The sequence below is a fragment of the Marmota monax genome, unplaced genomic scaffold (genome assembly GCF_021218885.2).
Source record: "Marmota monax isolate L192 unplaced genomic scaffold, Marmota_monax_Labrador192_F-V1.1 WCK01_AAM20220418_F8-fsc00107, whole genome shotgun sequence".
In the NCBI taxonomy this organism is placed as follows: Eukaryota; Metazoa; Chordata; class Mammalia; order Rodentia; family Sciuridae; genus Marmota; species Marmota monax.
The window spans coordinates 6,401,550-6,414,418 of NW_026693761.1; the positions used below are offsets into that span (position 1 = coordinate 6,401,550).

A 12,869-nucleotide genomic window follows, 5' to 3' on the forward strand; every position below is an offset into this window, starting at 1 on the left:
TTATAAATACTATACCAAATACATACTAGATACTAAATAGATATGTAAATAAATACCTTATTTTTTGGCATGACAAAAGGAATACTTATTTATATCTCTAGATAATGAAAATGAAAAAAGAAAGGGAGTATTGTCTGTTTTTCTGATATCCAAAAACCTTATCAAATTCCCTTATTCTGTTGTTTTTAACTGAAGTTCTTAGCATTTCTTAGGCATACAATTATATAAACAGCAAAAGAAATAACTTCATCACTCATTATCCAACATTTATACAGATTACTTTGTTTACCTCTCTTATTACATTCATTGGTCTCCAAAAGAACATTAATAATAATGATCATCAGATGCCCTCTATTTTCTACACATTAGAGGAAATGTCTTAATATCTGATTGTACCATCTCCAATTTTTCTATGGTAATTAATCTCTTCAGATTTTCTACTTTACAGCTCAATATTTTTTTTTAAAGAGAGAGAGAGAGAGAATTTTTTAATATTTATTTTTTAGTTTTCGGTGGACACAACATCTTTGTTTGTTATGTGGTGCTGAGGATTGAACCCGGGCAGCACGCATGCCAGGCGAGCGCGCTACCGCTTGAGCCACATCCCCAGCCCAGGTCAATATTTTTAAGGAGTCACTCACATCTCCTAGATTTTCAACTGTAATAGTCTTGAGTTTTAATTAGTAATTTATAATATTTTAATATTCTTTTCCATCGATGGTCTCCCTTCTAATTCCTATCTTGTACAATTTTGTTTTGTTTTGTTTTAATCAGAGACATGGTGCTTTCAAAGAACCAGCTTTGGGGTTTATTTATACAAGTTTGTATTTTATTCATTTCAATTGTTATATTTATTGCTTCCATTGTTTCTAATTAACATATGTCTATATCTTTACATAGTTTATATTATATATACATATTTTATATTTGGTATATATCTATGTATTTATATTGTGGGTTACAAAATTCTTTTTGAGGATTTACAATTGTGACCTTGAAGCTTGGGGTGGAACATGCATGCACAAGGTCTCCTGGATTCAATCCCCAGCAAAAAAATAAAATTGTACCTGCACCAACCACCCACTTCCTTACACACTTTGTTACTTTGCTTGTTTAAAATTCTTTTTGTACCATTTATCATTTATGATCTTCAAACAACCTACACGAGTTACTTATATATTGCTTATTGTTTAGCCTCTGTTAATTATACACTAATACAAAGTTCACAAGGGCTAGAAATTTTTACCTGTATTATTCACTCATGTATCTTAAAAGCCTTAAATTGTGCCTGACACAAAGTAGGTACTTAAGAAAATATATTAGATGAATAAACCATTATTATCACATAACTCATTTTATTCACGCAAAGGACAAATCAGGCATACTACTGATACCCATTCATTCACCAACATCTGGTTCATCGTCTAGTATGTTTGAGAACCTGCTGGCGCTTAAGTGTATATTAACAAGCCCCTACCCTCACGGAGCCAACAGTCTACATATGAGCAGGAATGGGAGGCAGGGACAGATGCTGCGAATCAATGGAAAAATGTATTGGTTGTACAAATATACTCTTAATATTTCTTATTGATCTCAAATCGGCCGCCGAATCAACTTTTTGACCTATTGTTTTGGTTACTCTCCTAACAGTTAAAAGATGTCGGGTGGTCGAGCTGGAGTTGTGGTTCAGCGGTACAGCACTCGCCTAGCATGTGCAAGGCGCTGAGTTTGATCCTCAGCATCACATAAAAATAAATAAAATAAAAGTATTGTGTCCAATTATTGAAACAACTAAAAAATATGTTTAAAAAAGATGTCGGGTGGTCAAATCCCTCAAACATACCGAGGGAAATTCTAGAAGACAGTGGCTGGACAACAGTCGACCATCACCTTAATCACCCGGAATGGTTTCACGCACGCGCGGGTCTGCAAAACCCATACAGGCGTGGAGGCTGTTATGGGAACATACGGTCTCGGCTGCCTTCCGCCGAGATCAAGGCCGCCTAGTCCGGTGAGGAAGAAATGCGACTCGCCCACAACTAACAGGGGTCAACCGAAGGAGTCCCAAAACACTGGGAACCACCAGATCCAAAAGCAGCCGAAGCACACGAGCGACGTGCAGACACAGCCCAGGGTCCGCGCGCAGCCGCCTCCGAGCCAGGCCCGCCCACTTCGCCCCGCCCCTCGCGCCGGAAGAACGTGCCTGAGCTTCCGGAGGTCTGCGACCCTTGCCGTTGCCTCGGTGATGTCGTGGGTTCAAGCTGCGTCCTCCACCCCGAGCGCTGCTGACGAAGAGGACGTATTTGACGAGGAAGCGGACGAGTCGCTCCTGGTGCAGCGAGAATGGCGGAATCACATGCAGAGACGAGTCAAAGTAAACCTGAGTGGAGGCCGTGGGCACACCCTAGGGTCCCGGGTTGCGGGAGGAATGTGCGGAGTTGTAAAGAAGCTCTTTCCAGCGTGTTCCCAGCTTGGCCTGCTGCCCTCCTTATGGCTTGATTGCCAGTCTGGCCCGCGTCCCGCTAGGATTTCCCAGCGGGTTCCTTGAAAGCGTGTGAAACAACGCATTATAGCCTGACTTATTTTACTCACGCAAAGGGCAAAGCAGGAATAGAGGACCCATTCATTCACCAATATCTAGTTCAACATCTAGGGCTGGGGGTGTAGCTCAGTTGGTAGAGTGCTTGCCTCGCATGTATGCATAAGATTCGAGGTTCAAGCCCCGGGCATCACACACAAAAAGATAACATCTAGTATGTGTCTGAACCAGCTGGTGGTTGAGTGTGTACATTAACAAGTCCCTACCTTCCACTCCAACAACCTACAGTTAAGGCATCCAAGCAGGAATGGGAGGCAGGGAAGATTACTGCGCGGTCTTTGTGAACCTGAGGGCTGCGTTACAAGCTGGGACCTACTTTAAAGATAAAACTATCCAGACTTCGAAGAGTTTGCACTTTGATGAGGATCTCAAGGAGAGGGGTTGGGGAGTAATGTACCCTGACTATACTAATTATGGCTATCAAGGACACAGTGTGCTTGAATGGGTGGGGAACACAAAGGCATATGGAAAAGGTTGAGCTTAAGAATGTTGTCAAGGGGAAAGTAGGGGAAAGCTGGTATGAAACACTGGTGGCTAGGTAAGGCAATATTAAAAGTTGGTTTCTTTTTTATTTGGTAAATACAAAGTGTTCTTTCTTTGTCTCATTATTCATTGAGAACAAGCTTAATTTTCAGGTAAAGCTCTCAGAACTTAGTTCTGGATAAGAACTAAATGATAAGATTTGCATCCACATAATATTTTTGCCAGCCTTATTATGCCCTTAGAGCTGTAGTTAGGAATTTTCCCTAATTTAATGTTTCAGTAAAATATTATTTACTTGGCCCAACAGCCATATTGTCCCTTTCAGAAATGCTTTATTTGAGACTGGTGCTAGTCCAGTAAATACTGAGTGCTGTGACACCCTTGAGAGATGCAAGACAAAATCTCTATCCACAGAAAATTTGCATTTTAGTCAAAGTTAGTAATCAAGTAAAATTCTAAAGCCAAATTTCCCATTTTCTTTTTCTAAAAGTTTACTCTTTTGCTACTTTACTGGCCTCCTTACCCACCTATACCATTCCATTCATTGCCAAGGGGCCAGACATAATTTTCCATGTTTCTTTTCTGTGAAGACATTGTTTAAAATTGTGTAAGAATCAAGTGTTTAAAATTTGCTTATTAAATCTAGACTTCAAAAGTGGGATGCCATTATATGTCCAATGGCATAGTAAAGGCCTATTTCACAGTTTTCTAAATTAGTACTATGCCTTTCTAGAAAAGCCTGCATATGGTTCACTTGGTGTTAATTACAATCACAATTCTTTATTTTTGCCTGCATATGGTTCACTTGGTGTTGATTACAATCACAATTCTTTATTTTTAGGAAGGTTATAGAGATGGACTAGATGCTGGCAAAGCAGTTACTCTCCAACAGGGCTTCAATCAAGGTTATAAGGAAGGTGCAGAAGTCATTATAAACTATGGACAACTCAGAGGAACATTGAGGTAATTTTAAATTACAATGTCGTTACCACTGGTGAATTTTTATGAAAGTAATATAAAAAAGTAAAAATAAAGTATTTAAGCTAAAGTGCTTTCCCTAGTATTGAATGCACAAAATTGAATTACACTGCCTTCAAAAAGTGAAAATTAGCTGGACTAACTGGTGCACACCTATAATCTCAGCAACTCAGGAGGCCGAGCCAGGAGGATCACAATTTCAAGGCCAGCCTCAGCACTTTAGCAGGGTCCTAAGCAACATAGCAAGACCCTGTGTCAAAATTTTTTTAATTTTTAAGAAGAGCTGGGGATATAGCTCAGTGGTAAAGCACCCCAGGGTTCATTCTCCAGTACAAAAAAAAAAAGCAAACAAAAAGTAAAACTCATTATTAGTTCATTCACTTGAATATGTAAACCAGAAGTTATCCATTTTTGCAAACAAATGGTAGGAAAATATATATACTTTTGCTACCCAAACTACCATCAATCTCTAATTAAAAGAAGATTTTGAATAAAGCTTTTAATGTTTGTACATATGGCAGAGCACAATATGATAGACCTCTAGACCAGAAGTACATAATGAAAATTATAGTTAGTAATTGAAAAATTATTCCATTTGTTTTTGTCCTGAGCATTCTGTACCTGTCAGGATTTCATAGCAATAATGGCATATAACAAAGCCAAGTGATCAGATGACACATGGAGCTAAGAACATGACAGACAGGTTTATCCTCTTTGATGCTTTATACGTTTTAAACTCTCCTCTGTAGAGAAAGGCATAAAATATTTCAAAGAATCTAATTTTAGAATAGAAGATGAAAGAAATCAAAACAAAAAATTATTGTGTTCATAGTTTTAGAATATAATATGATAGAAGATGAAAGAAAGATCAAAACAAAATTATCAAGTTCATAGTCTTAGAAAATTTAACTGGATTTATAGTTTACTACAATAGGAAAATGATTAATTATTCATCTTCACATCATCAAGTTAAATTAATCTTTTATATGCTTAGAAAACTTACTGCTAAATCTTTTATGTCTGTTGATTCCGTTATTAAACATTACTTTTCAGCTGGGGATGTAGCTGAGCATTAGAGTGCTTAGCATGCTCAAGGCCCTGGGTTCAATCCCCAGCACCAAAACAAAAAACAAACAAAATAATTACTTTTCATAATAACCATTGTGTTATTTCTGAAATGTAAAATAATAAAACAATATTGTCCATATTAGAAAAGTAAAACATATGTTAAATCTGTTAGGACTAGAATTCTTACCTTTTTCAAGGGAATTGTACGTAGCTCCTTAGATGATTCTAATGGGTGGCCAAGATTAAGAATCACTAGTTCAGGAACTGTTTGATGTCCTTAAAGGAGAAACTTGTTTTACTGATCTTTCTCCAGGTTGTATACCTCTGTAGAAGTTATAGTTATTAGGGAAAGTCTAAAATGTGAAAAGTAGTTATAGAGCTGTGAAAGAGGAAATATGGATTATAAATACGTGATTAAGTCTAATTTGTATTAAAAAATAATGTCCTTATTTTTAAATCCTATTTTACCATTATTAACTTCTGCTTTTGACTGACATTATTATCATTAATACATGTTGCATGATGTTATCTGAAAGAGATTTGTAGGGCTTAGCCTCAAACATTCTAAAAGCCTATGACTTTAATTTTTTACGTTTTTAATTCTTGTTTATATTTTCATTCAGTGCTTTGCTCTCCTGGTGTCACCTTCATGATAATAGTTCAACTTTGATCAGTGAAATAAATAGTCTTCTGGATGCAGTTGGCCAATGTGAAGAGTATGTGCTCAAACATCTGAAATCAATCACTTCACAGCCTCATGTTGTAGATTTATTGGATTCCATTGAGGACATGGACCTTTGTCATGTAGTTCCAGACGAGAAAAAGATTGATGAAACTAAAGATGAAAGACTCTGTGAAAATAATGCTGAGTTTAACAAAAACTGTGGCAAGAGTCCTAGTGGGAAAGATTGTTCATATTTAGAACGTTGTACAACACAAGAGCATTCACATTCTGAAAACCCAAACCTTGCTTGGATTTTAGAACAGACAGCCAGTTTAGTTAAACAGTTGGGAATATCAATAGATGTTTTGCAGCACCTCAAACAACTATAAAAATTATGTTCCCTTTTCTAAGGAATGTCTCAGCATTTTGTTTCCTAATAGGGTAACCAGAATTAATACCATTTCTGCTCTGAACACTTCAGATGTTGTTATCCTTCATGGAAGTTTGCAATGACTTCAACATTAACATTATTATACTATAAGCTTTTTCTGTGTCACTGGTAATTCTTTTGTAGTTTAAGATATGCTCGGAAATTCCAGTTGTCATCATTTTCAAATATCTCATCAAAATTGAACATTTTTAGACTCATTAACAAAAGCTAACAAGAATCAAACATTTTGTAAGAACCTAACACTACTTTCTACTTCCATCACAATCAGGGGGTTCAAGACCTCATCACCAACTAATCAGACCTAAGTTATCAAAAGTAACCTGATGGCTAACATAGACACAGAAATAAATATATGTATAGATATACAGTTTTATATTGAAAGCAGTCTTAATATTGTTGATTAAACAATTAAAAGTAAAATATCAAAATTCACTTTAGTTACATATTGATTAAAAATTAGAGGGTTGAGGATGTAGCTCTGTTGGTAGAGTGCTTGCCGCACATGCACAAGACCCTGGGTTCAATCCCCAGCACCACCAAAATAATAATAAGGACATTCCATAAAGAATACAGAAAATCCATTTCATTCTCAAGTACCTAGTTTTTCCAAATAGTAAAGAGTTATTAAATATTCCAGATTATTCTAAATGGCTGTTTTGCTTAAAATTCACGTAAGAAATAACTGGCTTCTATATTACCTTAAAGTGAATTTTTTAGTCTAGCATAAATTAAAGATTCAAATATTTACTTGAGGATCTAAGCATGTACTAAACTTGGAAAATAATTTTTCGTCACTTTTTTCCACCTGAAATACAAATTTATATGAGGTAGCCAACTTGAGAGGCACCCTGGTAATTGTCCTTCATTGGTAGCCTTAGCTGCTATTTCATCAGTATTTTTATGTACCATACATGCTAAAAGACATATCACTATAGTGAGAGAACCTGCGAAAATGTCTTTTCAAGGGACAAAGAAAATGTACTATGATCTTAGAGCCCTCTTCAGAGTTCACAGAACTTTGAAAAATTGAGGCAACAAATTTTGAAATAAGAATACCATAGCGCTGGGGTTGTGGCTCAGCAGTACAGTGCTCTCCTGGCATGGGTGGGGCACTGGGTTAGATCCTCAGCACCACATAAAAATGAAGGTATTGTGTTCACCTACAACTAAAAATATATTTTTTAAAAAAGAATGCCATAGAGTTTCAGGTTTTATAAAAACCTGCTGAAGCTATCAAAGTGACATTTGGTACCTGGTTTTAAAAAATGTGCCCATATCCAGATATGAACACCATTTTAGAGATTTACTAATTCATCTTGTTATATATTTTTCCATATTTTTAGATGCAACCAAAATCTAAAATCCACACAGAATATTAAAAGCAATCTCAAGTCTTCTTTTTGTTCTGTACTGCATATTACTTGTGAAATATCCATCTCTAGTGATATTATCGCAAGAAGGTCACACTGAGTAAAAACTTAATGATGTTATTGAGATTTTATCTGGGCTTCCCCAATAAGATTCCCAAAAAATAATATCCCTTGTCACCATTGATTACATAGAGCCTGTTTGTAGAAATGTTTATAGAAAATGAAGTCAAAAGAATTCGCTGAGTTGATGATAAGCCTCTGCACTAGAACCAACAAGAGCAAAGGAAGTCCTGCTTAACTTTCGATTTTTTTTTTTCTTTTGCCTTGGTTTATATGTTTGTAGGCATGCCAGGTCTTCCCATGAGAAGACTATAGATGAATATAATTGGAAAGGCAAGATTGCCCCAGAACCAGCACAGCTAGAGTGTCAAGGCCAAGGACCTGGACATTAGGCTGAGTAATGTGTTTTTTAGAAGCAGAATGCTGCAGTCTGGCTGGGCACAAAATCAGGAGCCACTCAAGCAGGAACAAACTTTATTTCCAAAATTCCCGCGAATGCCACGCAGGCGGCCTTCCCCCAGGACACACTACACCAACAGGAACTCCCTCCTCCGGAATTCCCTCCTACTGCACTTCCCCAACCAATGGGAACTCTCCGGGAGTCCCGAGAGAGCTCCAAAGTAGCAGGCCCGAGGTGGACAGCAGGGGTCTAATCTCCAATTGAATGCACATCTTAACATAATCATTATCATCTCAATGGCTTGCTGGGGTCACCTTTCAACCAAAAATATCATGCATCATTCCTACTGGGCTATGGCTCTCAGCAGCAGAAATTGCATTGTAAGTTATTTCTAGGTGTTGACATATCTGGGTATATACATACTTTTTTTGTTCTGGGTATATTTTTTAACAAATCGGGGAGCTCCATTTTCTGACATTTCAATTGCTGGAACTGCTGAGGACATAAAATTTTTTATGATATGTGAACAGGAAATAAGCAACTGGATTCACCTACTTGCATCTTAATCTCATTTACAATCACATCACTTCCTGGAATGCATTCTGAGAAACGTATCATTGGGTGATTTTATTGTGTGAACATTTGAATGTGCTTCAACTAAGATGGTTATGATGTCACTAGGTGATGTAATTTTATAGGACCACCATTGTTTCTCTGGGACCCATTGTTAGCCACAGTGTTGCTAAACTGCACAAGAATCTGTTATCACCATTCAAATGTTTACTTCCTATTCATACTTCCACTTTAAATTGCTTTTTGCTAAGGATGCTGATAGCTAAAGTCACACATCTGCCCATTACTGGCTTGTTCTTGGTCCTACCACTTGTCTCTCCAACAATGGACACAACCAACGAACCTTACAATCCCTTCTGCTTGTATTCTGCAGCAATAGTTTTTCTTTTTGTCCTAGGTGTTACTATTACCTATCATTTGCTAACTCTCCCCTTTTCTGTCTGCCCCTTAACTGTGAGGATTCCCCAGAGTTTCATTCGTGGACCTTTTTTTGTTTTTACACTCTTAAGCAAAGAACCTCACCTCCTCCTATGGTTTCAATTACACTGAATATCCCAAAGCTAATATTTCAACCCCATCCTTCTCCCAAGCTCCAGACATAAATTTGCAACTGCCCATTTCTTATGCCTATTTCAGTGGCTTAGCATAAACAGCATTTCTAAATAGATTTCTATTCCCTTTCCCTCTCATTTCCATCCCAATTTATTTTGTGTGCCTGTGCATGTGTGTGAAACTGGAGATTGAACCCAGAACTAGGCAAGTGCTCTACCACTGAGTGACATTCCCAGACTTTTACTTTGCCTTTGTATTTTCAATCTATTAACATCATCTCTGTTCATACAAAGCTAGAAATCTTTATGTCGTTCTCTGCCTTTCCTTTGCCACCACACCCTACTTGTCAACTGAATATTTTTACATCTTCAGAACATTTTGAATCTGACCTTTCATTTGAATCATCAGATTTTAAATTAAGTTTTTGCCTCATTACTGTTAGTACTTCCAATTTAGGTCATTTCTTTCTTCTTTTCCTTGTCACTATTATCTTCCTGAAACAGTTTATTTCCCTGATTTAAAACCTCAATTTAGGACTGGGGTTGTAGCTCAGTGGTAGAGTGCTTGCCTGGCACATGTGAGACACTGGGTTTGATCCTCAGTGCCACATATAAATAAAGAAAATGAAGGCATTGTGTCCATCTACAACTGAAAATAACATTAAAAAAAAAAAACCTGACTTATTTCTCTTTTTTTCTACTAAGTAAATTATAAACATGAATTTCAGTTCTGAGCCCAAGCAGCATTATGAGTCTTATTTCTCTTTCTGCCTGCTTCTACCCAACCATGCACTCCACACTTATTATACAATACTATAATTCTTCTGGGACATAATAGAGCTACTCCCAACCTCCAGTTTTACTCATTGCTGACTCTTCTGCTGAGAATACTTCATTCTCCATCCTTCTTTCCCAGAAAGTGCTTACTTATCCTTCAATGCTAGCTTAAATTTAAACTTAATCAGTCAAAGAGTTAGTTTACTTCCCCAATATACCCTCTGTATCACTTTGAGTATCTCTTAACTTCAGAATTCTCCAAGAAGGAATAACATCGACAGCACTTAGCATCATATCCTATAACAGATGCATAGGTAATATTCGATGAATCGAGGAAAAAAACAAATAAGTCTACTAGGCAAAATGACAATATAACAAGAAATATAGGATTCCAAAATACATCATACATCCTTTTGTTTTTAGAAGACAAAACAAACCTTTATGTTTGCCTTATTTTAAAAAAAAAAAGTCCATTGTTCCTCCTCATTTTTTATATTAATCATAAAAATCCATGTATCCAATTTGTATTATCATCTTATACCAGGCTAAATACTAACATTAAGACAATAGCACTTATCAGTCATTAAAAACTATACTTCTGAGTTGGGCACCATGGGTGCATGCCTATAATCCTGACAAGTTGGGAGTCTGAGGCAGGAATCATAAGTTTGAGGCCAGCTTCAACAACTTAACAAAACTGTCTAAAAATCTTTTAAAGGCCTAGGAATGTAGCTCAGTGGTAGAACACACCTAAGTTCAATCCCCAGTACTGCTAAAAGAAAAAAACTATACTGGAATATAATGAAAGGCCTAAAACACATAAAATTATGTTTTAGTAAGTCTCACCCATTAAGAAAGTACAGAAAGAAACTACACAAAAGAAAAACCTGGATGAAAACAGTTTAATAAATTATTCGTTTTTAGCAGGATGCCTGATGCATAGTTTTAATGATGCTAAGAAGGAGCTGAAACAAGAGGAGGAAATAGGGCAAGTAATAGCTAACAGTGCTTACTGTATACAGGCACTGTTCTAAAAACTTTACATATTTAATTTGTTTAATTCTCATAACAACCCTATGTCACAGAACTATTATTATCCCATTCTATGATAGGAAAAAAAAAAGTATGAAGAAGGCTGAACAAGTTGTCCAATTCACAGCTATGAAATGACCTGGTTGAGATTTAAACCTATGTTAAGTCTAGCCCCAGAATTTGTGCTCAAGGTAGATGCTCACTAAATAATAACAGTAGCAGCGATCATGTTTAGTGGGGGAACTATGAACTATATTTTCCCCTTGCTGTTTCTACTTGGTATTTCTACTGCATTTTTCAAGACTTCCCCACTCCACAAGTATTATTTTTATAATAAATGTGAATAATAATAAATGAAAGTTTCTCAGAAATTTGTCTTCTCTACATCTAAAACAGGAAAAATACCATTCCTGCCTACTGGGGGAGAGAATCTCCATCATTTAGAATGTGGTATAGAAAAATATGTTCAACATAAACAGAAACTAAATTCTCCTTAGACTCCTTAGACTTCATACTTCCTCACAGGAGGATAATCCAAGTCATTCATTTCATGATAATGTGTCTTTACCTTTCATATATTCCTAATTAAAAAAAAAAAAAAAGACTGTTAGCTCACCTCTTACATACTGCTACATATTTGCCAAAAAGAGCCAAGAGTACTCAGCATGCAAAACACTCCATTTTCTTGTCCCATTAATAGTCTATCTTTCTAGAAAGAAGGTCAGCAAAATACAATCAGAACTACCTACAGATTAAGTTCTAGAGAATTTGGATCCTAGTGCTTTCATATGTTAATAGGCAGTTCAGCTTTAGAGAGGCCCTGGATCTTTGGATCCTGTATCTTTCCCAAAAACTGATGAATTTAGTTCAAGGCCACTGGGTGGTGCTCGTGTACCCTGATATGTTAGTACAGTATGTGTTTCCTAGGTAACTGCCCTTTAGACCTTAGATTTCACTGTCAGAAGAATAAGAAGCTAACAATTATCCCTAGAGCTATGCCAGATAGATTGAATCACTTGTAAGATTGGGTAGGTGGGAAGAATTTTCTGGGTATGTCAGCAAACAAGAAATTAGGACGCCCCCTGTTTATAATTCTAAGCTGAGACTTATTCTAAATCAAAATAACCAATCATAAAGAAGCCAATTTGTAAGGGGGAAAAAAAAAGACCTTCTATACGCCAAAGCTTTGAGTCCTAAAAGAACTAAGAACCCAAAGCATATAGAATTCAGTAAGAAACCATATAAAATTATAATTTCACAGGCATGTAACTCTGCTTGACAGGCAAGACTGCCTAAACCATTAGAAACAATTCTAATCCATCTCTTCATTTGTCACTGTTTTGCTCTCTCTCTCTCCCACACAAGTACAGCTTTTCAGGGTTTAAAGTAGAAGTAGACAGCAACTTTTTTAACCCACTCAAACATATCACAATGCCTTTTTTTTTTAAGTCAAGAAATCTACAACCAGATAGGTTTTTCTCATAACAAATACAACTCATTCCATCTAATAGTTAAGCTGTTCCTTATGAATTGCATAATCACTATTATCTATGGCTTTATTATTTTTTGAAGTTATGTGGTTCTAAGATGGAATTTTTAAACATAAAAGAAATATTTGCTAAATCCCTTATAATAATGACAGTCATTTTACAATGATAGTATTTGTAGTCTTTGAAAAAAAAAAAACTGGACTGATATAAGGGTATAATGTAAATACCTGAAAATAAAATATCTTTCTTTTTTCTTATTTGGAGACATTGCAAACACTTTTCTCCCATAATCAGATCTTGAAATAACCAGGGACTCTCTAACTTGTAACTATAAATTATAAAGTGAAAATGCCAAATCGTTTGCTTATTAAAA

General features: G+C 36.3%; 1 protein-coding gene across 1 annotated transcript; it reads left to right on the forward strand.

The window, feature by feature from the left end:
- Positions 1-2,241: 2,241 nt before the first annotated feature.
- On the forward strand, positions 2,242-6,337 carry Yae1 (YAE1 maturation factor of ABCE1). Its single transcript, XM_046460652.2, has 3 exons — positions 2,242-2,374; positions 3,924-4,045; positions 5,752-6,337. Exons 1-3 carry the CDS (start codon positions 2,246-2,248, stop codon positions 6,179-6,181), a joined length of 681 nt encoding a protein of 226 aa, XP_046316608.1. The 5' UTR covers positions 2,242-2,245; the 3' UTR covers positions 6,182-6,337.
- Positions 6,338-12,869: the final 6,532 nt, after the last annotated feature.

Coding starts and splice junctions, on each gene's coding strand:
- Yae1 (XM_046460652.2), top strand. CDS start 2,246: ATGTCGTGGGTTCAAGCTGCGTCCTCCACCCCGAGCGCTGCTGACGAA. Junction 2,375..3,923: donor ACATGCAGAGACGAGTCAAA/GTAAACCTGAGT, acceptor CTTTATTTTTAG/GAAGGTTATAGAGATGGACT. Junction 4,046..5,751: donor CAACTCAGAGGAACATTGAG/GTAATTTTAAAT, acceptor ATTTTCATTCAG/TGCTTTGCTCTCCTGGTGTC.